This window comes from Nicotiana tabacum, chromosome 3, assembly GCF_000715075.1.
Source record: "Nicotiana tabacum cultivar K326 chromosome 3, ASM71507v2, whole genome shotgun sequence".
NCBI lineage: Eukaryota > Viridiplantae > Streptophyta > Magnoliopsida > Solanales > Solanaceae > Nicotiana > Nicotiana tabacum.
This window is the reverse complement of record NC_134082.1, coordinates 197,264,803-197,292,395: the sequence shown is the minus strand read 5'-3', so window position 1 is coordinate 197,292,395 and position 27,593 is coordinate 197,264,803. Positions and strand designations below refer to the sequence as shown.

Here is a 27,593-nt window from a genome sequence, read left to right as displayed (position 1 = left end):
TAGAATACTTTTAATAGCTAAGATAAGTAAGTAATTAAACAAATAATACATGATACCTCCAAGCAATAGATGCTTCGGCATCGAACAATCATAATAGTTGAAAATACACAAGCTAAGCCTTTGATTTCTCCAACGATGTAGAGGCTTGCTTTTCTTCCAGATTTTCTATGTTGGACACCATCTATTAGTTTCCTCAGTATTGTGACTTTGAATTACTTCTTATCCTGAAATAGAAAAACTAAATTCAAAGTAAGTGCTCGATATGGCAGAGTCTCGTGCTGATAACGTGTTATAAAATAAAGACTGTAAAGTAAAGACAAGTATAGAGAGAAACTGATATATTTTTCGAATTCAAACTGATGTACATAATGAACTGAAATCTCCTCTATTTATAGAAGAAAGGAAGCTGCTGTGTAAGCTGCTACTGCAAGCTGCTGTGTAAGCTGATACTGCAAGCTATGGATAGGCTTCTACTGAGAGTAATGTTTATCCATAACGAAGTACTGAAAGGATAAGCTCATTATACTCGGTATGGATAATCTTCTACCAGGGTAATGTTTATCCATAATCGAGTATCGAAAGGATAAGCTTATTATATCCAGTATGGATAATCTTCTACCGGGGTAATGTTTATCCATAACCGGGTACCAAAGTGATAAGCTTCTTCAGGAGGCTTATTTCCAATAGAGTATTAAATAGATAAACATATTTACGGTGGAATCCCATTTGGATAAGCTTCTTCCGGAAACTTATTTACAACGGAGTACTAAATGAACATCCATAATATAAGATATTTTTGTAACAATTTTTACCATTTTCTATACGATGATGTTTGTGGATTTAGAAACATTTCAATTATAGTAGTGTTGACAAATGGGAGAATTGGTGGAGGTCTCCAGCGCAGGTTGTTGCGACTCTATTATTGGATCAATGTTGCGTGTAAGGGTGTCAATCCAAATCAAAACCCCAACTCTTATTTTCAGAGAAATATACAGAGAGAAGTTTGCCTCGTCCATGTTTCCTTTGTTTTTAAGTTTCAAATTTGACACTTTTGAAAAGAGTTTATAACTTATAGTATATATAAAAGTAACTTCTACCAATCTCAAAAGTTAGTTACTGTAATGAAAATGAGCCAAAACCATATAAACAAACCAAACACCTCACCCATATAAGTTAAACTCTTGAAAAATAGGATTGTAAAATAGTTAATAAGGTAAACTTTCATGGGTCTTGTTTCGAGCAGTAATTTTCTTTCGTAATATTACTGAAAGTAAATAATCTCCTATAATCATATATACTTAGGTACTCAATACTACCAAGCAAATAATTTGGCTATCAGTAGAGTTGTCAAAAAGGGTTGGTTTTCCTAGCCTAGACCAACATGCGTGAGCTATATATTTCAAACAGTTGGACTCAACCCAACCTATGATTTGAAGGTCTTCAAAATGTTGTCCCAATCTAACCTTTTAAGTTAACCCTTCAATATTTCTTGGTCTAGTTGTAGTACAATAATCTGTAACGTATAAACCTAGTCATACTTTCATACGTGTAATTTGCACATGATAGTTCGCAGAAGTATTCTAAATGAGCATTGTGTCTCCATCGCATTGACTTTCATGTATATTTACTGTCAAGCATGTCAGCTTCCCATTAATACAAATTCCTTTATTTGACTTCAAGTAATTAAAACAAAAAGCAGTTCCTCTATAATTCAACTAACACGCCTTTTTCTATTTTGTATAAGAGATAGAGGAAGAAAAAAGGTAAAATACAAAATAAAGTTTAGGATTCTTTTATTTGTTTTGTCTTTATTTAATTAGAATAATTGATAGCTTCTTATGATTCTTAATTATCTCATGAAATACAATTGTAAAGGGTGTGGAGACTAGTGGTACATTTCTTCTTTACCATTTTTTTTTGGGACAAGTAAATAGTCATTGTCTAGGTTCTATTTGGAACATGTCTGTGAGTTGTAACAAATAGTATTAATATTAATCTCGTATTTTCTTATTCTTAAATTTTTATTACTATTTTTTGTTTCTTTTGCTTCGAATACTTTATTATTTTGATGTTGTCACTGTTTCTTTTTTCATGACTTCTCCACAAATGTATTTCTTTTTCAAAACTATTGTGATTATACTTTCCTTGAGCCAAAGGTTTATCGGAAACAAACTCTCTATTCACAAGGTAGGATAAGACCTGCATGCTTACACACTATCCTTCTCAGACTTCATTTGTGAAATTATACTGGATATATTGTTACGTTGTTGTTGTTGTTGAAATACTTGACGTAATTGCATTGCCTATAAATTACTTCACAATTGGTTCATTCACGGCAGATTTCTTCTAATTTCTCTTCTTTCTATTTTCTCTAAAAGCTCTCTTGAAAGTCCCAAGTTCTAAAGAGAGATTTTCAGAAATTGCTGTCTTCAAGTCTCTGGGCTTTGTTGTATCCCGAGGGTATATTGCCATAAACCAGCAGCAAACTAGTGGGACAATTAATACCTAAAAGATAGCGATTTTATCACGATCAAAGCCTAATTCATTCATACCCACTGTTGTAACAGCAACAACTTCCTCACTATTACAAATCATTGCCTCATTGGTCTCTCAGTTTCTATTTTCATTGGCGTTATATAATTCAACACAAAAGCCTACCAGCCGTACGAAGCCAATGTCAAGATTTGACAAAAATAGCCAAAACAGGGAAGTGGATATGGGAACGAATGAGAGAAATCAGCATTCAGACCTTCCGTAAGAAGCATTTATAACTAAAGCTCAAGCCAACTAGTAATTTCAGTACTTGTAAGACTAGAACATCATATCTACGTAAACTAGTATCTGCAGTGCTTTCGCGAAGAAACAAAAAACTTTTCCCGGAAGGTTTCTTGTATGACCTACATAGTCTATTCGGCAACCTCTATCTTTTTCACCATCTGGAGCTTCTGTTTCGTCTGCAGCAGTTCCTTGTTCAGACTGCATTTGGTTTGGAGGTGGTGGTAACAGCGGCACAGTTTCCACAAACTCTTCCATTGTTTCTGTAGCTTCCCCAAAACGGTTGTCATATTCCTCTATTATCTGCATATGTTAAGAGAAGCAAATATATATCAGAACCTCAAGCAAAATCAATATAACATGTAAATGAAAGGTGACCTTAGTGACATGATTTGGTTCGAAAAGCATGCTAGAGTTTTGTATAAATTGTGAAGTTGTACGTTCATACAATTAACCAGCACGTCTTCAACAAGTGGAGTTATCCAAATGCAACACATCAACACCATGCACTCAATTGTACACCAACACCAACCACGAAAGCTCATGAGGATACATGATCTCATCCTTATCCTTCAAATCTAATCAAGAAAACCAGTTTCCTTTAACGCACCCAAGGATCCCAGCAATAACCTCAATAACAAGGTCACACTCTTGGGGCTTCCCATTGTAAACGACTAAACCATGACAAACACACCATTTTTTAGTTGCCAAAATTAGATGAGTGCACCAAGGAGGTAAACTATATGTTCTTTCCTGCTTCCTCTCCATTGGGGAAAGGTCATTTATCAATATTTTCCCTTGGTTACAAGTATAAAAAACCTGTAGTGTGCAACAATAATACCCCAGCTCACAGATATCTAACAAGTTACAATGCTGCAAGTTTAAATAGTCAACATATCAAGAGCATCATCTTTTCGAACATTACCGGGTAAAGTTCAACGAGCGAAGATGGCCTAATATTGATGATGTTAAGGATCTCAGCTTTCGCGAGCTTGATACAACATTTTCCCAAAAATTCACCAATTGCCTGTCTTGTCTGATTGCAAGCAGCAGTTTGCTCTAATTAATCATACACCTAGAAGATCACAACCATCAGCCATTGCCAGGGCAGCCAGGCCAAATGACATACTCTCAAACAAGAAGTTGGATAATGTAAGTTCCAACCTTGAACTTTGACGGCGCAACAGGAACTATGACCCGTGTAGGATCTCTTCCTGCACCTCTCGAGCGTAGAAAGTCAAGCACTTCAAAGTTTGTGAGAGCACCTGCATTTGCTTCAAGTCTGCAAAAGATATTGTATGAGAATTGACCCAACAACAAAGACAACTTAAAAGCTCATTGAAGCAATGGGCTTTAATCAGAAAATAAAGTGTTCATACATCTTCATCACCAGAATCCAGAACTCTTCACCGTTCAAACTACTACTCTTCAATTCACCAACAAGCAGTCTCTATCAATGGGATGTATCTGTAATTTCAAAAAACCAAGCATAAGCTTTGCTTTTCCTTTTTTTTCCTTGTGAAAAAAGTGCTTTATTAGTTTTGTCTCTTCCTGAGTGCATTATTGTTAGTCAACACTTTAGGCAAGTCTAATTAGTTGTAAGCTAACACAGCTTCAGAGCTTCGGCTCGGGCTTCTAGAGATGAGCTTTGGTTTAGCCAGAGTACTTGAAAAAGTGAACACAAAGTTTTCCATGTTTGTCCTACTCTCCCTCTTTTCTTCTTTTTCAAATTTCCAGCACGTGATCTTAGTTTTTACGGCTAAATAGAAAACCAAAAATATTTTCATATGCTTCGAATTGTCCAAATCTCTTTTGAAGTGAAAAAATAGCCTTGTCCATTATGTATAAAAGTAATCAATTCTAAAGGACTCTTTGAAAGATTTTGAGATTTCATTATCAATATTTGTATCAAATTGTTACTTCCTATATATCACATGTTTCTTATGAAATTCGGGTTTGATATTCATTTGAAGTACAATTTTCTTGGTAGAAAGAAATCAAACCTTTTCACTGTATAAAACTCTTTTTTAATCTTATAAATAGTCTATTGGGTGTAACAAAAAAAGGCCCTCCCACAAATATGGGGCATAAAGCAGTTGCTTTATTTGTTTTATGGAAGGCCGCCCCTGTTCTCTTAGATATCACTGCTTCCTTCCATTATTACATGTTGCCAAAAATTAAATATCACTGCTTCCTCCCATTTCTACATGGTGCCAAAATTTAACCCCAAATAAAACTAATAATTATTGAAACGAAATTAATCACCGGAAGTTAAAATCGAGATGATATCTACAGAAAAAAGCACTTTAATGCGATGAACAAAAAACAAAAGAAACACAGGATAAATGAATCTGGAGAAGACAGAAAACCAATTTGTTTAAATCTCATGGGAATTTGAAGTTACTAATTTAGAAACTTTCTATCTCATGGGAAGTTAAAGTTATTCATTAGGAAGCTTTCCATCAGCTTTAAGTTTGAAGAATGGAAGTGGAATAAATTCAGTAATGAAACAGTAACTAAAACTCCCAAACTATATTAATAGGGACTTAGCTCAAAATTACAATTGCTGATAATCCAATTGCTATTGAAAAGCAGAAAAATTACAATAGAAGTACTGGAAATAGATAACTAGAGAAGGAGATGGGGAACTAGAGGAAAAGAGGGAGAAAACAGAGAACACTCATCAATATTTGATTGACCCTTAATGCCCTTTTGCCTGTTGCTTTCTACTCTTTTAGCCTAACCAACTTTGTCCTTATTCACGTGACCATCACCTTTCCAAACGTAATCTCCAAGTCTTTTGGAGGAATAATTCTTCTAAAACTCCTACGTGTCTTATCCATGTGACCATCCTTTGTGGCAGCTTTGTTGGCTTCCAAGTCAGCTATTTCAGTCACAATATTACTCCCTCCCTGTAAATCAACCTTGTCCTCAAGGTTGAGGTTGGCCTGCTCTTCAGATGCTACAGCATCAGTCAGCTGCAAAGGGGTTACCTGCTGGTCCGGAGTTCCAATGCATCTTCTTCAACATAGAGACATGAAAAACTGAGTGTATCTTAGCAGCTTCAGGCAATTCAGGGCGATATGCAACAACCCCGATACGCTTTAACACCTTGTAAGGTCCAAAATATCTCCTACCCAATTTGTGATCGCGCTGTAAACGCAGAGTGGACTGCCTGTAAGGCTTCAAGTTGACATACACCCAATCTCCTACCTCAAAAGATGTCACTGCGTGATTTATCAGCTAAAGTTTTCATGCGATTTTGGGCTTTAAACAAATTATTCTTGAGTATTAGCAGCACCTCATCTCGTTGCAGTAAGTAACTTTCCACCAGTTCACTCGCAGTGCTACCCAAAATATATCGAGCAATGGTAGGTGGCTCACGACCATACAAAGCTTGAAAGGGGGTCATACCTGCAGAAGTCTGGTAGGAAGTGTTATCCCAGAATTCAGCCCAAGGTAGCATAGTGACCCAGAGAGAAGGTACCTCAGCCACATAGCAACGTAAATATTGTTCCACACATGTGTTAAGGGCTTCCGACTGACCATCTGTTTGGGGATGATAAGCAGTGCTCATGGCCAAAGTTGAATCTTGCAATCGATTTATCTCTTGCCAAAAAGAATGGAGGAACCTCGGATCCCGATCAGTCACAATGGTGCGAGGAGGCCCATGGAGCCTGATTATACCTACCACAAAAGCTTCAGACACTGTATGAGACGAAAGTCGAAGGTAGGGGTATGAAGTGGCCGTACTTGGTGAGACGGTCGACCACAGTCATAACAGTGGTCTTCCCTTTGGAACTAGGCAGGCAAGTGATAAAGTCCATAGCAATATCTTCAAAGACCTGATCCGGGATAGGCAGGGGTTGCAATAGACCTGCAGGGTGTAGATGCGAATCCTTCATCTGTTGGCATATGTGACACGCAGCGACAAACGCGTGTGACAAGCAGCGACAAACGCCAAAAGAAATTAGAAGCCGGACGATGATAGGTGCGCGCGATCCCAGCATGACCACCAATAGATGTAGCATGGAACTCATAGATTGGTTTTTGGCGTAGAGCAAGTCACAACTACTATACAAAAAATTATGACAGCCACCAAATAATAAATAAGACAATAAAACAACAATAAAAGGAACACCAGAATTTATGAAGTTCGGCTAATTTTGCCTACTCCTCGGACACAACCAATATTTTATTTCACTCCAAAAATACAAGTGAAATAATACTAAAGAGAGAAGATACAAATGCCTTAAACAGATGAGAAGGCAAATGAGAGGTGTGTTTAAATCCTAAACATTAAGCATTCTTTTATAGGGGGAAAATCCCCCCAACTCTTCTTTTCCCACCGATGTGGGACAAATATATTTGCCAAACTTAACAAATCTCCACCTTGGCAAAATTCCACATCTTCAATTTTCTCTCAATAACAAATTTTGATTGTGTCTTCATCTTCAATCTTCAGTTTTCAACAATGTTGATCAAATCCAAACAATGTTGAAACTTGACCGCAGTCACCATCTTTGTCAGCATATCAGTAGGATTCTCCGTAGTATGAATTTTCTTCACCGTGACTCCACCTTCTTCTATGATTTCTCGTACGAAATGATACCGAACATCAATGTGCTTCGTCCTTGCATGATAAACTTGGTTCTTCGCTAATTGAATAGCACTTTGACTATCACAAAAAATTGTGATATCTTTTTGTTCAACACCAAGCTCCTTTAGCAATCCTTGAAGCCAAATTGCCTCTTTCACAGCCTCTGTAATAGCCATGTACTCTGCCTCTGTTGTAGACAAAGCAAATGTTGACTGCAAAGTAGACTTCCAACTAACTGGTGCCTTTGCAAAAGTAAACACATAACCAGTAGTTGATCTTCGTTTGTCTAGATCACCCGCAAAATCTGAGTCACAATATCCAACTACAAACTGATTGTCTTCCTGCTCAAAAACTAACCCAACATCTACAGTATTATGAATATACCGTAGAATCCACTTTACAGATTGCCAATGCTCCTTTCCTGGATTGTGCATAAATCTGCTAATAACTCCAACAACTTGTGAAATGTCAGGCCTTGTGCAAACCATTCCATACATCAAGCTACCAACAGCATTTGCGTATGGTACCTTTGACATATACTCCCGTTCAGCTTCATTCATTGGCGACATAGTAGTACTTAGCTTAAAATGGGAAGCTACTGGAGTACTAACTGGCTTAGTCTTGTCATCTATGCCAAAACGTTGAAGTACTCTCTTCAAATATTCCTTTTGAGATAAACAGAGTTTCTTTGAACGTCTATCTCTAATTATCTCCATGCCAAGAATTTTCTTTGCCTCACCCAAATCCTTCATCTCGAACTCCTTCTTCAGTTGAATCTTCAACTTATCAATTTCTTCCGAATTCTTGGAAGCTGTCAACATATCATCAACATATAGGAGAAGATATACAAAGGAACCATCTTTAAGCTTGTGCAAATACACACAATGATCGTATTTGCTTCTCTTGTACCCTTGCCGCAACATAAACTCGTCAAATCGCTTGTACCATTGTCTAGAAGATTGTTTCAACCCGTACAACGATTTTTCAAGTTTGCACACCATATTTTCTTTTCCAGCAACTTTGAATCCTTCTGGCTGAGTCATGTAGATTTCCTCCTCCAAGTTTCCATGTAAAAACGCAGTTTTACATCCATCAGAACTAGTTCCAAATCCAATTGTGCTACCAAAGCCAACATAATTCTAATGGAGGAATGTTTTACAACTGGAGAAAACACTTCATTGTAATCAATTCCCTCCTTTTGAGCATATCCTTTGGCCACCAATCTTGCTTTGTAGCGAACATCTACTTGGTTAGGAAATCCTTCCTTCTTTGCAAGTACCCATTTGCACCCAATTGCTTTCTTTCCCTTCGGGAGATTGGCCAATCTCCATGTATGATTCTGATAAAGGGACTGTATTTCATCATTCATGACAATCATCCACTTATCTTCTTCTGAACTTTGGACTGTATTTTTATAAGTGGTAGGAACATCATCAGCTACAATTGAGGTTGCACAAGCAACCGTCTCTATGAGACGAACAGGTTTCGTTATTGTTCTTTTTGGCCTGCTGGTTGCTATTGATTCAAGTTGTTGTTGAGGTTCCTGAGTTGGAATCTCCTCTACTGGCTCTCCTTCCAGAGGGTAATCTTCATTTGTTTCCTCCTCTGCTTCTTGTGTAGGAAAAATAAATTTTCCCTCAAACTCCACCTGCTTAGAAGCACCTTCATTTTGTTTGGTATCTTCTGTTACCTTATTTACCATAGCAATTCATCAAAGGTAACATCCCTGCTGAATATTACTTTCTTTGTCATAGGACACCATAAGCGACATCCTTTGACTCCAGAAGTAATTCCCATAAAAATAGCCTTCTTTGCCCTTGGATCCAATTTTGACTCTGTCACATGATAATATGTAGTTGAGCCAAACACGTGCAAAGAGTCATAATCTACAGCAGGCTTTCCATACCATTTTTCAAATGGTGTCTTGCCATCAATAGCAGCAGATGGTAGATGATTAATGAGGTGGCATGCATATGTAATTGCCTCAGCCCAAAATTCTTTGCCCAAGCCAGTATTGGACAACATACACAGTACCTTCTCCAGCAAGGTCCGGTTCATACGTTCTACCACTCCATTCTGTTGTGGTGTATATCTAACAGTGAAGTGTCGGACGATGCCATCATTTTCACAGACCTTATTGAAATGATCATTTTTGTATTCACCTCCATTGTCTGTGCGAATACACTTGATCCTCCTGCCTGTTTGATTCTCCATTATCGTCTTCCATTTGAGAAAAATTCCCAGCACTTCATCTTTGCTTTTCATTGTATACACCCACACTCTTCGGGAAAAATCATCAACAGAGGTTACAAAATAGTGTTTCCCATCCAATGAAGGTGTTTTGGAAGGACCCCAAATATCAGAGTGTACATAATCCAAAATGCCTTTAGTATTATGGATCGCTGTACCAAATTTAACCCTTGTCTGTTTCCCTTTGACACAATGCTCACAAAACTCCAAGTTGCAAGCCTTTACTCCTTTTAACAATCCTTGATCTGATAGAGTTTTCAAGGATTTTCCTCCAGCATGTCCCAAGCGCATGTGCCATAGCTTGGTTGCTTCTGCCTCTTTGTCGTCACTGGATGTCACTGTCGCTGTCCCAATAACTGTACTGCCACGATAGCGGTACATATTATTATTCTTCCGATTAGCCTTCATTACCAATAGTGCACCGGAGCATACTCTCATCACTCCATTTTCTGCAATGATTTTGAACCCTTTTGATTCTAGGGCTCCTACAGAGATGAGATTTTTCTTCAAATCCGGTACAAATCGAACATCTGTTAATGTTCTGATCATTCCATTATGGTTCCTTAATCGTATTGAACCAATGTCATATGAGGTAAGAGGGCTGTTATCCGCTGTGTGGATGACTCCATATTCTCCTTCTTGAAATTTCACAAACCAGTCCCTGTTGGGACACATATGATAGCTACAAGCCGAGTCCATCAACCATATGTATGATGATGTTGATGACTCAGTTGTAACTAATGAAAAGTCTGAATCATCACAATCAGCTACATTTGAATCCATAATGGCCTTTCCATTGTTATGTTTGGCCTTATTCTTCAACTTCGGACAGTCTTTCTTCCAGTGCCCCTTTTCTCGACAAAAGGCACATTTATCTTTGCTGGGTCTGGATCTTGACTTGGATCTTCCCTTCTTTGTCCTCGTTTGATTTTGAGGACGACCCCTCACAAATAGTGCTTCTCCTTCTCCGCCCTTCTGTTTTTCTTGCTTTCTTTGTTCATAGCTGTACAAAGCCGAACAAACTTCTCTGAGAGAAACTTCGTCATTTCCATAGAGTAGAGTAGTTTCAAGGTGCTCGTACTCATCAGGAAGTGACGCCAACAACATCAAGGCCAAGTCACCATCATCATAAATTGTATCCATATTTTGCAAATCTGTGACCAACTTATTGAAACTGGTGATATGTTCATTCATCGTGGTACCAAGAACATAGGTGAAGTGAAACAGTCTCTTCTTCATGTACAATTTATTTTGACTATTTTTCTTCAAAAATTTATCCTCCAGTGTTTTCCATAATTTACTTGCAGAAGTTTCCTTTGTGTATGGATATTTCTGCTCTCTAGCAAGGAAGGATCGAATGGTACCGCAAGCAACACGGTTGATAATTTTCCAATCTTCTTCTCCAATAACATCTGGTCTCTTTTCTTCAATGGCAAGATCTAGCCCTTGTTGAAAAAGGACATCTAGAACCTCGCCTTGCCACATCCCAAAATGCCCGGACCCGTCAAAAATTTCTACCGCAAATTTCGCATTTGACACAATTCTTGTCATAAGCGAAGATGCCAATGATGACGTATTGTTGACACTTGATGTAGATTCTTCTTGTTTATTGTCTCCTATATTTGACACAAATATTATTTAATAGCCGACGACACAAATCAAGATTATTTCCTTTCTGATGTAGAAGATCAGACTAAGCTGCAACCACAGAGCATACTCAGACAGAACCTTGACTCAGTTACCAAGATAAATCTTTTCTGATGTGGAAGATCAGACTATGCTGCAACCACAGAGCATACTTAGACAGTATCTTGGCTCTGATACCAATTATTGCGGAAGCCAAATGTATATAGTGTGAATAAGTCACAACTACTATACCAAAAATTATGACAGCCACCAAATAATAAATAAAACAATAAAGCAACAATAAAAGGAACACCAGAATTTACGAGGTTCGACTAATTTTGCCTACTCCCCAGACACAACCAATATTTTATTTCACTCCAAAAATACAAGTGAAATAATACTAAAGAGAGAAGATACAAATGCCTTAAACAGATGAGAAGACAACTGAGAGGTGTGTTTAAATCCTAAACATTAAGCCTTCTTTTATAGGGGGAAAATCCCCCCAACTCTTCTTTTTCCACCGATGTGGGACAAAAATATTTGCCAAACTTAACAGTAGAATGGAACTCATAGATTAATTTTTGGCGTAGAGCAGCATTTGAGAGAAGCACCAGTTGACCCTTGTAGAACAGCAGGCCTTCCTTGAACTGGTAGTCGACATATGCCAAATCTCCTTGGTTTACTGCTTGTTGAATCGCAATTAATTCAGGGTGGGTTTGATTTAATTGCTTCAGATTTTGTTCAAGGCTAAAAGTTTGGACTGAAAGAGCCATTAAAGCAGCCTCTGAATGGCGAGACAAGGCATCAGCTGCAGAGTTCTGTTTGCCAGGCCTGTACAAAATTTGAAAGTCATAGCTGACCAGCTTAGTGAGCCATTTTTGTTGTTCAGGTGTTTGGATTGTTTGAGTGGTCAAGTTCCTTAAAGATTGCTGATCTGTAAGGATGGTAAATTTGCATCCCAGAAGATATTGTCTCCATTTACTCACTGCTTGAGTAATAGCATACATTTCCTGGTGGTAAGCTGAAGTGGCTTGCATTTGGGGGCTTAATTTTTTACTGAAGTACGCAATGGGATGACCCCGTTGGGAAAGAATAGCATCAATTCCTTGCCCCAATGCATCAATTTCGACTTGGAACTCTTGGCTAAAATCTGGTAAAGTTAGAACAGGTGTAGATCCCAACTTATCCTTAAGAGTATCAAAGGCTTGTTGTTCCTTCTCTCCCCATCGGAAGGAATCCTTGTGCAACAAATCTGATAAGGGTCCAGCTAATGCAGCATAATGATGAATGAAACGTCTGTAGTAGCCCGCTGGCCCCAAAAAGCTACGAATTTCCTTAATTGAACGGGGTGGAGGCCATTGTTGAATAGCATGAATCTTGGCGGGATCAACAGACAATCCTTGGGCTGAGATAATGTGCCCCAAATAATCAACATAAGTTTGCCCAAACAAGCACTTAGAGCGCTTGGCCACTAGATGGTACTGGCGCAATAAATGTAATACTACAGCTAGGTATTCCAAGTGAGCAACCCAGGAAGGACTATAAACTAGGATGTCGTCAAAGAATACCAGCACAAAACGGCGCAAGTGGGGTCTAAATACCTCATTCATAGTGGCTTGGAACGTTGACGGGGCATTAGTTAGTCCAAACGCCATTACCAAAAATTCATAATGTCCATCATGGGTCTGAAAAGCTGTCTTAGCCACATCCTCGGGCCTGACTCTGATTTGATGGTATCCGGATAATAAATCCAACTTAGAGAAATAATGAGCTCCATGTAGTTCGTCAAATAATTCGTCAATGGTTGGAATTGGGAAGCGATCACGGACTGTAATGGCATTCAAGGCCCGATAGTCTACACAAAACCTCCATGTTCCATCCTCCTTTCGTACCAGCAGTACTGGAGAAGAGAAAGGGCTCGTGCTAGGTTGTATCAGCCCCTCTTGAAGCATATCCGCAACAAGCTGCTCCCTTACCTGCTTTTAAAAATAGGGATATCTATATGGCTTTACATTCACAGGTTGAGCCCCGAGTGTAAGATGGATTTGACGATCCTAGTCACGCAAGGGAGGAAGGCCTGTGGGTCTCTAGAATACATCTTCAAACTTACTCAAGAGAGCAACCAATTCCACAACTGCTTCCCTTGTATCAGGTACCTCTTCTGTAACCATCTCTAACCTAAAGAACGAAGATATGACATCAGTGGCGGCCATTCTTCATAGGCCATGCAACTGAATCGCTTGGGTATCCGTCGGACAATCTCCCTGCCAAGTTGTTCGCGATCCATTCAATGTAAACCCGAATTCCCTGGTTGCATAATTTGTAATTACCAGCCCCAAGGTGGCCAACCATTCCACTCCCAGCACTATGTCGGATCCATGGAATGGCAAGATATATAAATCTTCCGCTAGTGTATGCCCTTGGATTACCAGATTGGTTTGCCTCGCCACTGCATTACTTGGAACGCGTTGTCCACTACCAACCATAACCGAGAAAATAGGAACCGACTCAATAGGAAGCTGGAGGTGCTTAGCGGCTCGAGGCTGGATGAAGTTATGTGTGCTTCCTCCGTCTACCAAGACCTGAACCGGCGTACCATTGAATTGGCCTGTAAATCTCAGAGTCGATGGCGAAATACCTCCAGTTAAAGCATGATAAGAAATTGACGAATGTTCTTGTAGTTCCAAACATTGCAGCTCCTCCGCAATAAAATCAGCAGAGGCAAAAGGTTCCGACAATTTAGGGTCAATATCAGGTTCATCAGTGAGCAAGAGAAGTTGAGATGGAGTCTTACACTTATGTCCCGGTACAAATTTTTCCTCACAATAGAAACACAACCCACGCTCACGACGACTCTGGACCTCTGCATGAGATAGCCGCTTAATAGGAGGACGAGTTGATGTTTGGGAGGCAGTAGCATTAGTGATGAGGGAGGTGGAGGGATTTTGATTGAGGGGCGCCAAGCTAGGGGTTGGTAATAAGGGAGTTGTTCGAGCAAAGGCGGGTCGTGCAGGTCCCTTTTCAGCTTGGATTCGACGCTCATAGATATGGGCCAAATCAAGGGTCTCTTCGTAAGTTTTGGGCCTATGGACCAATACAGAATTCTTAATATCCTCACGAAGCCCAGAAATAAAAATACGTACCATACGAACATCAGTCATGTCATCTATTTCATTTGCAAGGGTTTCAAACCGCTTCTGGAACTCCGATACAGTGGTGGTTTGACGGAGCTTCGCCAGTCGTCCCTCTGCCGATTCCAATCCTTTTTGTCGAAAACGACTTCGGACCTTCGCTGCAAAGTGGTCCTAGTCCACCAATTGTTTATTTCGAAAGGGCCACCGGTACCATTCCAGCGCCTCTCCATCGAGGTAAAAGGATGTGATGATTAGCTGCTTCAATTCTGGTGTTTTGTAAAATTCAAAGTAGCGCTCCACCTGAAAAGTCCATGCCTCTGGATTCTCACCGCAAAACCGACCAATCTCTGGCCTGTGTCGGTGAACCGTCACTGGAGTGACCTCCATAGTGGATCTGTGTTTTTCAAAGCGGGCGTAGCCGTTCTCCCCATAACCTCCATCAACATCGAACGTATATCAGCAATGTCTTTAGCGAACGAATTCGATGCTACCTGAGCAGATTCTTCAATGAGAGACTTGAGTTTTTGGTCATCCATGGAAGACCTCTAGATGAAAGCACCAATGGAACAAATTCAGTAATGAAACAGTAACCAAAACTCCCAAACTATATTTTGTTGATAAGGTAAATTGTATTAATCAAAAAGGGGAAACTCCCTTTTACAAGAGTTATACAAAGGATTAGAGAATTTACAACAGAACATGATTCTCTACAAAAGACGCCCAATCATCCACACAATTTAGCGATACATGAGTGCACCAAAAAGCAATCAAAGAAAAAAAACTATTCTTAAGATTTGAAAAAGGTGACTCAATCCCTTCAAAAATTCTCCTATTTCGCTCCCCCCAAACTATCCATATGAGAGCTAGTGGTGCGAACTTCCACGCCTTTTGTTTTCTTCGCCTACGTAGGCCGGCCCAGCTATATAGCATTTCCTTTACAGTGCTTGGCATCACCCATTGAACACCAAAAAGATGCAGTATTACTCTCCACAAAGCCGCGGAGACATGGCAGTGTAGCAGAAGATGATCAGCTTCTTCCCCTGAGCCTTTGCACATGTAGCACCAACTAACAAGTGTGATTCCTCGCCTGCATAGATTTTCCGCAGTCAAGATCACACCCCTCGCTGCTAACCATACAAAAAAACACACCTTCGTGGGTGCTTTAGGGATCCATATTGATGAGTGAGGAACAATGACCTCCCATCTCACAAGCATACTCTGGTAGAAGGACTTTACGGTGAACAAACCATCGACATGCAACCTCCATCTCCAAGAATCACTAGAATAGTGGTGTATACCTTGCCCGTATAGTAGTGCCAACAGGTCTTGGAGTTCCTCGATCTCCCAATCTTGCATGTTCCTTCTAAAAGATAGGTCCCATACTACTACCCCTTCATGCTCCTTACGAATCTGTTGAACCATCATTTTCTTTTGGTTTGAAACTCTGAAGACGTGGGGGAAAGATGCCCTAAGAGTATTCTCTCCGCACCACTTCTGATTCCAGAAGCTTATTCTCCTTCCATCGCCCACTCTGTAGGTTATGTTTCCATTGAATGCATCCCAATTCTTCATGATACTCCTCCACATGCCACATCCGAAAGGTGCTGTGGTAGCCTTGGTCCTCCAGCCCCCTGGTGTGTAGTCGTACTTTTCTGCTATGACCTCTCTCCATAGAGCGTGTTCTTCTACCCCGAATCTCCACAACCACTTCCCTAGCAAAGCTCTATTGAATACCCTGAGATCTTTTATTCCAAGTCCCCCCACTTCTTTGGGGTGGTGACTGTCTGCCAATTTACTAGATGAAACTTTCTAGTGCCATCCGCCGCGTCCCAAAGGAAATTCCTTTGAAGTCGCTCCAATTTATCTGTGATGCTTGCTGGGGCTTGCAACAGCGACAAGTAGTAAGTGGGAATACTCGATAAAGTGCTTTTAATAAGCACTTCCTTACCGCCTTTTGACAAGTACCTTTTCTGCCATCCTGCTAATTTTTTCTCGACCCTTTCGATCACTGGATTCCAAACTGCAATTTCTTTATGCGAAGATCCCAAAGGAAGTCCCAGGTAAGTAGTTGGAAGAGAGCCCATCTTGAAACCGAGAACATCGGACAAAGCATCGATGTTAGCAACCTCACCCACCGGGAAAATCTCACACATGTCGAGTTTGATTTTGAATCCTGATACAATCTGGAACCACTGTAATATCTGCTTCAAGTTTGTAAGCTAATCCATATTGGCATCACAGAAAACCAGTGTGTCATCAGCAAAAAGCAAATGAGAGACTCTTCGGTCACTGGTAGCTCCGATTGGAGCTAAGAATCCTCTCAAAAAGCCACCTACCGCCGCACGATCCATCATTTTGCTTAGAGCATCCATCACTAGAATGAATAGCAATCGGGATAGGGGGTCACCTTGCCTGAGCCCCCTGGAGCTGGCAAAGAAACCACACGGGCTACCATTTACCAAGACCGAGAATCTGACTGAGGAAATGCAGAACTTGATCTATCTCCTCCATCTTGCCCCAAACCCCATCCACGTCATAATGAAATCGGTGAACTCCCAATTGACATGGTCAAATGCCTTCTCAAGGTCCAATTTGCAAAGTAATCCAGGTTCTCTATTTTTCCTTCTGGAGTCCACAAGTTCATTCGCCACCAGAGCTGCGTCCAGGATCTGCCTACCTTCCACGAACGCGTTCTGGGATGATGAAACAATCACATCAAGAACATTCTTTAGTTTGTTGGATAACACTTTAGATATTATCTTGTAAATGCTCCCTACAAGACTAATAGGCCTGTAGTCTCTGATGGAAGATGCGCCTTCTTTCTTAGGCACAATGGTAATAAAGGAAGCATTGATACTTCGCTCGAAAACACCATTCTCGTGGAAGTATTCAATGGATTCCAACAACTCCCCCTTAATGGAGTCCCAAAACAGCTGGAAAAAGGCCAAAGAGAAACCATCAAGCTCGGGGGCCTTATCACTAGCACAACTCGATACAGCCTCGTGAACCTCCTCCTAGTCGAAACCCCTCTCTAGCCATTCCCTGTCTCCCTCCCCTATGTGACTGAAATCTAGCCCCCCTAGAGTAGACCTCCAACTTTCTTCTTCTTTGTATAAGTTCTCATAAAACCCCACTATCGCCTCTTTTACCTCCTCATCTCCCTCAATCCTCACCCCATTCACATCTATGGAGTCCATGTAATTTCTCCTTCGATTTGCGGCTACAACCCTATGGAAAAACTTAGTGTTTGAATCCTCCTCCTTTAACTAGAGCGTCCTCGATTTTTACCGCCAACTAGTCTCCTGGGCTATTGCTAAATCAACTATTTCCCTCTTGACTTCCCCCAATCTCACTTTCTCGGAATCATCTAACTCCCCCGCCTCTTCCCTTCTCTCTAATTCCCCCAATTCATGCATGAGCTCCCTCATTCTAACCTCTACCCTCCCAAAAACCTCTTTATTCCACCTAATGATATCTCCCTTGAGCAGCTTAAGTTTCTTTGAAAGATGGACTGAATGTGTTCCTGATACCCTGTAGCTTGTCCACCACTTTTTCACTTTGTCACAAAAACCTGGCACTTTCAACCACATATTCTCGAATCGGAAAGGAGCACGCACCACCCTACCTCTACATCCATCTAGCAAAATCGGCAAATGATCTGAAGTCAGCCTAGGTAAAGGAATCTGTAGCGCATGCTGCACCAGCTCATCCCAGGAGGTCAATATTAGAAATCTATCAAGTCTAGACCTTGAGTTTGATTCCTCCCCCAGGCCAAGTAAACCTTTCCCCTTATAAAGGAATATCAATGAGAAGATAATCATTAATGAAATCAGAAAACTCCTCCATGGCCCTCGAGATCAAATTACACCTTAATCGCTCCTCCGGAAATCTGATAGTGTTAAAGTCTCCCCCTAGGACCCATGGAATGTCCCAATCCCCCATAACGTTCGCCAACTCCTCCCAAAAAGGCGCCTTGGACCCTTCTCCCACCGGTCCGTACACCCCCCCAAATCCCCACTCCACCCCACTAACCCTATCTTTAACAAGGGCTGATAGAGAAAAAAACCCCTTCTTGACCTCTTTTACCTCCAAACTTCTATCATCCCACATAAGAATAATGCCCCCTGCACTTTCCACTACTAGGATCCAGTCATATTTTACCCAACTACCTCACCAGACACTTCTCACAATCGCATCTGACAGAACTTCCATTTTCGTCTCCTAGAAACAAACTAGATTGGCACTCCACTCTCTAACTCCCACTTTGAGGATCTTAACTTCCATATGCAAAGATAGCCCCTTTTCCCCCGGCCCCCCTCACCGAGCTCCCTTCCTTCCTGTCGCTTACCTGGCCCCTTCTCTAGTACACCACTACATCCCCTAAATTTTGTTGCTTGACCCCTTGACTCGACTCCCTCCCTTTACCATGAAACAAAGATTGTTGCTCAATCTCCCTCAACATTTCTAACACCCGATCCTCATTTCCTTCAAAAGAAACACCCAAAAATTTCCCGAAGTTTAAAAATTTATCCTCCATCTAGAACGACAAGCCCCCTCCACTTCGTGACAAAAGTGGATATGCATCTTCGATAAGTACCCCTTCCTTGCTCCCACCTGAGGAATACAAGACCATAGCATTGCCGCTAGAATAGTCCTTAAGTGCCGGAAGAGTTTCATTAGTTCCTTGAGAGCCATCAACCTCTGAAATTAACACCCCTCTGCTACATGAATTTCCCGCAATGGCACTATGATGATGTAATGGAAGGGAGCATGGAATATTTGGTGCCTCATTAACTTTAATTGCAACTTCGACACTATCAACAGATGGGGCATTCACAACAATCTTTCCAGATGATTTAGGAGCTTGCATTGTTGCCGCATCACTGCTTAGTGCATGAGTAGATGTAGGGGTGGTGATGCTGGGTCTAGCAGAGGCGTTCGACCGAGGAGTAGCTCCACTTGCTTTAGCCAGTGCTGTCCCTGATGCATCCACCTTCGTGGAAGGGCGTTTATCACTAGAGCTTGGTGAAGAAATACCAATGTGAGGACCAACATTGGCAACAGAAGAAGGAACAGTTGCTCACATATTCTTAGGAGCCTTATCAGCCGCAACATTAGATGATTTGGGCTCCTGAGGATAGATTCTGATAGAATTGGGAAAAGTTGCAGGTCCCATTAGTGAAGGCCCGTGTATATGCCTGTTGAATAGTTGCCCGGCCCTATGATGGTTAGGAAAAGACCAGCCCATTCTGCCATTCCAGCCGTCGTGTCTGATCCATGGGCGTTCCCGTCTATTACTCTTGTTTAAATTCTGTCTTCTTCTCCCAAATTCAAACCCCCCATTTGTTCGCGATCTCAGTTCTGATTCTGTCGTTGCCCAATGATCTGGTGAGCTTTCCCCTCCCTTCAAAGATTGATTTCCCCTCCCCTCATTTCTATTTGGCCTTCTCTTTTCTTACGCCACTACCACAGGCATAAAGATAGGGCGAAATTCAGGGCTCAACCAAATCCTATAACTCAAGCAGCCATCTTCCACCACAATGGAGACAGGGATTCGCCCCCCATTTCTTACCACAATCCGCACTCGCGATAGATCGTGTAGGCTGCAAGTTACATCAATGAAGCCCCACAAATTTCCTCAACCTTCTTGAATAGATCAAGACACCAAAGATGTACCGGAAGACCCACCATGTTGACCACCAATGTTTTGCTGGCGAAGCGAGGATCAAGACACCCATCGTGCTCCACCCATCTGTCTAACTTTAAGAAGTTCCCATCGAACCATTTGTTTCCTCTGACAAGAATTTCTGTAGCTTGAGACTCGTTGACGAAATGGAAGAGGTATTGTGTGTACCCCAGTTGCAATATTTTCAGCCCATCCTTGACATTCCAAGCCTCTGCTGCCCAGTTCCTAACAGCCTCTAGAGAACCAACCCATTTGGAGAAAGACTCGATTAGACAAGAATCCAAGAAGCCCTTGCACTTGAGAGTGTGGTCCTGAGACAACGATAAGTGTGGCTCCTGCCCCACGTCGAGCTTTCGGTGACATCTGCCCTCTAATTCTAAGGCTAGCCAGGAGGCAGCTTTAATGAATGTCATTTTCCAATTTTCTAGATTCTATAGAGAAATATGAGTTGCTCTCCGTGTAGTCCATTATATCTAGTTGCTTTTACCCCAAGGCCTCACAAGAAGGCTAAATGAAGAAAGATCTCCTTAAACAGAGATTCTTACACAATCCATTTTCAATCACTGCACAAATTTTGTAATCTGAATTGAGATGGATTGGGAAAAAGATAAAAAGGATGATAAAGACATAGAAACCTTTTCTGTTTCAATAAAGAAACTCTTGCTTTATTATTATATACGCTTATCAATTTTTGAACAACATAAGGCACTAAGTAATAAATGTGATGAAAGTGGCTCTAAGTAAAAAAACCGTAAAAGATTAAGTCCTCATCAATATAAATAACAATTGAATATTAGACATGACAATTGACATCATAACCTATTGATTGGGTTCGGATGGTTCATTTTCTCTGAAAATCATGTTAGATGACTTCATGCTCGTGCATAAATATAATTTTGTTGTTTTACTCTTGCAGTCTACAGAGTATGAATTTTACAATCCAAAAGCTCCCTTTTTTGATATCTCCTAGGTTAGTTCTACAACCCAAAAAAAGAAGAAGAGAAAGAGTACAACTTAGTTTTTTCTTTTCTAAGCTACTACCGCCATATTACCTGATGATGCCAATTGTCGTTCATACATCTCCTTACAACTTTCTATCGCTCTCTGAGTCTCTGTAATTTGTATTTTGTCCCAAGGTAACATTGATAAATTTATTAATGGGTCGCAGCCTTCATCAATCTTCGAATACTAATTAAACAGAATGTCCAGCCTAATTTGCTAATGTGTCACTCTTAGGAAGTTAAACAGTTAACAAAGCCACTATAGTCGTGGTTCACCTACATAATCTGGGGATCTGCTACGTTATAGAACTATATGCTATGATAGATTGTACTTTGAGAATTGCTTAAGTTACAGGAAAACCATGAAACTTGGATAATAAAATCTTTTTTGTCCCAAAGGTTTTTCCCTTCAACTTGTTCACAAGTTGAAATAAATAGTACTAATAGCCAAGAAATAACTAATCCTTCACTCAGCTTATCATCAAAGTAACTTTAAAAATAACTTAATGAATATGCTACAACTAGTTAAACTATACAAAATGTTTTTACACGGGCAATATATCTGTCATGGGCGGCTTTTCAACCGTGCCCCATGACCCCTTGGGCGCGCCCCGTGGCGTCCTAGCAAGCCTTCCAATGCCTAGCGCCACGGACGGCCCCGTGGTCTTGGCCGCGCCAAGTGACAAGCGCCCAACCGCAGGCAGATGCCAACAGCGCCGCGCGCGTAGACCCGGATGCCAAAGACTATGCTGCTGTCAACGGAACTGTTTCTGCCTTATAGCAAACTAAGTCTTTTTCATTGTAAATATAGAGTAGTTTTATTCCATGTACTTCCATTATGTTTCTCTAGCTTAATCAAGTCTAGTCTTGTAGCTTTGGATTATTTTTTTAAGCATTATTAGGGGGATCAAGCAATCAAACTTTCTAGCAAGCAAACAATTCTCTGTACTGGTGTCTCTTCCCCTCGACACCGCGTTGCCTTTCTGTAATAGCTTTCATTAATGCAATCAAGCTTTCTTTCATTCTCAATTCTCATTCTTGTTCTCTCAATTGCTCTTGGCATTAGTTTTCCCGTATGACACTGACAATCTAGTCTAGCGTACGGAGGGGACCTCAGTTGGCGGACAACAACTGCACTGACATCAGTTGCTTAGCCTTACGTCGCCCTTCCAAGGAATTTCAGGAAGGCGCCGCGTAACATATCTACTGTGATGCTATAGCGTATTCCTTTATCAGGTCTCAAGTTTGATTAATTTTAGACTTACACCTTTTTATTTGATTTTATTTTCAAAATAAAACATATTTACTTTTTGATTGATTGATCAACTGTGCCGTTTAATTTATAGTGACAAAATTGAGCAGTCAAATCAAGCTGAACCTTAAAAATGAAAGAACGCGAATAATCTTGAATGTTATCTGTTAAATTCTACTAAAATTTGTACAAATTTTATGCCTCACTTGACTTCAACTTAGCTTTAACAAAATAAACTTTAGAAGATGAAGAGAGTACATGGTCTAATCTGTTAAAACTTATAGTTTAGCATGTAAGATATGTTATTTTTTATTGAACTATATATTCGTCAAATCTTCTGCAACCCTATACACAAGCAACAAAGTAAATGAAATCAAACAAACAAAGAAGCCAAAAATTTGCCAAATAAGCTGACATAACAAATTCAACACACCTGTGGAAGAAGTAGCTGAGAAAATGTGGAGTAGATCGAAAAAAAATGCACCAAAGAGAGAAGGAAACCAGAGGATAAGATAGAGAGACGTAGGGCAGAGCAAAATAAAGCGGTAGCAGTAGAGTGCAAAATTACGTAAATAGTCTTTCCCTGAAAAACACAAACCAGCTAGTGTAGGGACACACCAGTAATTTTACCTAAGCAGGGATGTCGACGGAGAGCTGCTTCTGCGCTCTTCTATATAAGTAGACTAGTCTTAGGGTGCACCCTTAAAGAATCATATTAACTATTGAGTTATAAAATAAAAATTAGTAAAATATATAAGTTCATGAAATGATGAGTTATTTTTAGTCGTAATCATCATTTTTCATTTGTGGCATTTAGTGAGTCGCATATTTTAATTTTTCACTCTAAATCGTAGTACTATGTTTATTATAAATTAGATGAGGCTGGTCCGTGCAAGCCCGGGCCCAACACCTTGGACAAATAATAATGTGAAAATGTGTATGACATATTTCTGTTATGCTTGTATAAAGCAGATAATAATGTATAAAGTGAGACCAAGCAAACAACAACAATGATAGGAAGGCAAACAATAAGTATCAATTCGAAGAAAAATAAGCAATAAATTTTCTTTACTCTCTCTTTCTGTTTCTAAATTGAGCAAAAACCATAGCCTTTTACTTCTCATCACTTTTAGCTTTTGCTTTTGCAGATTCATGAAATCCATCAAAGAAGTTGGGGAGGGAGGATGACTGGAATTGTCTAGATAAAGTGAGATCAATAGGCACCTCATACGAACAACTTATGCAGTAGAACAACATGGACGGAGGGAGACCTTTGTAGACAGAGTTAACCAGTATGTAAAAATTGAAGTACAACTTAAGAATGTTTTTCACACAATCGAAGTGCAAGAACAACTCTAGTGAAAAAAAATTCCATGAAATGGATGATTAAGTGTATTACTTTGATACAAATATTCTTTATAATCAAGTAAAAATATCAGATTAAGTGTATTACTTTGATACAAATATTTTTTATAATCAAATAAAAGTATCAGATTAAGTGTTTTTGGCTTAATGGTTTCATGAAAGGTAAGAATGTTGTTGGTTACTTGAATTTGCTTCCAATAAAAGCTTGTTCAACCAAAACCATAAACAGTGAAGGAAAGGAATGCATGATTTTTTAAAAACTGAATTTGCCTAATTTGACCAAGGAATGTGCCTTTGAGAGGCTTCCCCACCAACTGGTCTTTGCAGTAAGGCTGTAGTTTGCAGTTCTTTGAGAGAAACAATACTTCCCTCTTGGAGATTTATTTAGGAAGTTTTCAGAAACTAAGCAGCTCTTATCTAACTATTAAAAAAGAAATGAAAGTGACAGCGAAGTTAGAGTTCTTCTACAATGAGGAAGTATCTTTATAGCTCGATATATCCAAGACGTTTTCAGCTCTTTTGTATAAATGCGTTGGACTAATGTTGCAGGTATCCAGCACATGGGAGGCAAATAACACAGAAAAACATAGATATATTTATAGCTCAATTTGATTAGTTTTAAAGATATATTGGTTGTTGTATAAAGTGATGCATTTAGCATTTGATTTTCTTTTCAAATGAAAAAGGATTACTTTAATTTAATGAGTAATTATTTCGTTTAACTTCAAGTGGCAAAATTGAACAATCAAATCAAGTGAACCTTAAATAAGAAAAGAATATGAATGATCTTGAATATCACCTCTTAAATTCTACTAAAATCTGTAGATGTTTTATGCCTAACTTGAATTAAACTTAGGTTTAACGGAATAAAACTTATAACATGAAGGGAGTATGGTGGTTTGATATGTTAAAACTAACAGTTTAGCATGTACGTGAAAGTTAGCTTCTATTAAACTACAAATGTTCGTCTAATCTTTTGTAAGCCTATACAGAGACAGCAACTGGAATGGCAAACGACGAAACCAAAAAGTTGCCAAATAAATTGACAGAGAAAAGTGGATAACAAAGGCAACACACCTGGTAGAAGAAGCAGAGTGAAGATATGGTGTAGATTGAAAAATGAAGCCAACAGAGAATAGGGAGAATACGACGAAGAGAGAAGGAAACCAGAGAATTAGATACAGACCCAGGCGGCTACTTCTTTGTTGTAACTGGCAACTTGACGCATTCTAGTCGTGAGAAGTCCATCAATGATACATGTGTAGAAGACCCGGTCTGTAGGTAGATCTCTACCCAATGCTCTTCTCAACAGAAGAGTCACAACAACCAGTTTATCATGACTACAGAAGTCAGCCAGGAAACTGGGGAGGTATGAGTGACTATCAGGGAGCACATTATCCGGAAAAAGAAAAGATATTAGTAAGTTGCATATGAGAGTTTCAAGACTATGCCCTGTTTTGTGCATCGTATATACTTTCATTGTTTTTGTCAACTGTTGTAGTTAGTATTTCATGATATCAAAATATATACCACTTTCATATATAAATCTTCTTCACCACATTGCTGTAATAAACTAATTGAGCACCACATTGTGATATGCACAGTAGAGAACTGACATATATATTTTTTAATTTTAAGTTAAATGGAGAAATGGACAATTACATCCAAGGATGATCAGACATAGGAACCATTAGCTCTTCATCATCCGCAAAAATGATCTCCTACTTATTTCGGGTGTGAAACTCTTCCTGAATTTCAAAAATCTCCTTAAGTTATTTTATGAGCTAATTATATCCGGTCAGTACAGTTAAATCCACTGCATGACCCATAGCTACCCCTTGTATTTGAACCTTCTTAAGGGATGAAAAATGTTTTGATTTTTATTGATATCTTTGAAGGCAGCGATAAGCACATAAATAGGTATTTACTTTGTCATTTAATTTTAATACCTTAGTGTGACTTTTGGTAGAACAAATCTGCTTACTGAAAACCTCATTTTATGATGAATGCAACTACCCTCGAATTGTTAATTTCTTTGAAATCCATGAGTTATGCAAGTTCAAATTCATTTTTCACCCGTAGATATTTGCATCCAAGTTCTTCGTGAAATATTTAAAAGAGACATAAACTGTTTTGTATGTTCAAAAGACTTGACGAAAATACAAAGTTATATTTTATGTTCAATCCTCATGCACAATATCAATTGTTTAATGTCTAAGTTAATATGAACTCAATCACTATCTGCCATTTCAAAAATCCAATGTAATTGCTTCAAAATAATGTGCCTTTGTAATTTTGTAACATTTATGATTAGTAATGTATATCAACAATTATACTACTTCAGTGCACGTAAAAATAACAAGCTCAAGCTATCACCAAATATTCAGTTTACCAAAAAAGACGGGGAAAAAACAAACAACACGCTCAAGAAATCCATCATTAGCTTCATTTACTTGATCTAAACACATCTCCCGGCGAAGGAAAATGGTAAAAAACTACTATTCATTCAAAAACAGAATTTCCATACACAAATTGTTCTTTAAGTAATGGATATAATTTACTCATTGCAATATACTTTCACTAACTGATTTTCTTCTATTCATGTACGGACATATTGAGTTAAGGCTCTATACAATATGAGCTTCTTCTACTAAAAGTAACCTATATTCCGTTGATCAACTATCCCCTGCATAATAGAAATTTGTTCCATATTTTTGTACACTGTAAAGAGTGTGAAAAGAGGAAGCTTGGTAGATTTAGAGTGTCTGATGAGGCTTAAAGTTCATTCCTTCAATTATTTTTCTTTACATTTAAATGCTTTTTTGCACGTTAAGGTGTACGATTGTGTTCTACTGCTAAGATTTAAGGTAACATTTACTACAAAACATGTGCGCTATCACATTATGAGATGCTCACTGAATGCTAGTCACCTTGTGTTATTTATTCATGAAGTAAAGCCACTTTAGTTTTTCTTGCACCACAGCTTTTTATCATTAATTTTCTCAATCATTGCTAAAGTTACATTAGTATGTATATCCATTTAATGCTTTAGCTTATATTTCCATTAGGTTACCTAAGATGTTGGTATTAAGCACTTGATTTTCCTCTGCAGATTTCTCCCGAAAGCAACATTACTGTGCCTGATTCACAAGATTCCTAGGCCCAAAAGCAGTAGGTTTTGGGTGGCAATTCAGGTTATAGAAAGCTTCAATATGTTGTCGTCCATTGTGGTATTTACTCATACTCGAAGCTAATTTTGGTCAGCCAAAGTCAACTGGGTGTAAGAGCTCCCTAACAGAGTCCACAAAGTTGGTAGTTTCTTTCGGGCAATTTCTCAAACACGTCTAATGCAAGTTCGGATGTAATATCTAAAATACAAACGCGAATCCGATCTTATTGCACTTTTAAAAGAGTTAAAACATATGAATATTAAGATTAAACCATGGAAAGAGCAAAGCGGAACATGCAAAGCGGAGGTGTAGCAGTATATCACCAATTAGCTTCAAATTTAAGACGAAAGCTTCCTAAATCTTATATGCCAGATTCAAAACAGCATAAGGAGACATTCTTCAAATTAAAAACCAATACAATCTTAAATCTAAATAACACTTATAATAAGAAAAGGTGGGGGAAACAAAGAATTTTTTTTTGGAAAAAGTCAGTTAAAATTGTAGAGGCAACTGACCTGGAGAGGGAAGAGCTAGAGAGACGAAGCAAAACGGTAGTAGAGCGAGTGCTCATCAGTTGCAAGTGTTAGCACGTGGCTTAGGCCAAAATATTTACAGTTTTACCAAAATGCCCTACTAAGCTGCTCAAACTGTCTCAGGAATTTTGCCCTTTTATGTTAAAAGACCAAAGTACCTCAAATTTAAAAGAGAGAAAGTGAGATTGACCAATATTTTCC

General features: G+C 39.3%; 1 protein-coding gene and 1 pseudogene across 1 annotated transcript; both read right to left on the bottom strand.

Moving 5' to 3' along the window:
* Positions 1–2,398: 2,398 nt before the first annotated feature.
* On the bottom strand, positions 2,399–6,711 carry LOC107820350 (uncharacterized; annotated as a pseudogene).
* A 9,419-nt stretch (positions 6,712–16,130) lies between these two features.
* On the bottom strand, positions 16,131–16,757 carry LOC142178543 (uncharacterized). Its single transcript, XM_075248296.1, has 2 exons — positions 16,632–16,757; positions 16,131–16,586 (listed from the first exon to the last, which is right to left on the bottom strand). The coding sequence occupies exons 1-2, from the start codon at positions 16,755–16,757 to the stop codon at positions 16,131–16,133; spliced, it is 582 nt and encodes a 193-aa protein (XP_075104397.1).
* Positions 16,758–27,593: the final 10,836 nt, after the last annotated feature.

What these genes read in the sequence shown, in the direction of transcription:
- LOC142178543 (XM_075248296.1), bottom strand. Translation starts at nt 16,757, where the DNA reads ATGGATGCTCTAAGCAAAATGATGGATCGTGCGGCGGTAGGTGGCTTT. An exon ending in TTTTTGCTGATGACACACTG is followed by an intron (nt 16,587 to 16,631) that starts GTTTTCTGTGAT and finishes AACTTGAAGCAG; the next exon opens with ATATTACAGTGGTTCCAGAT.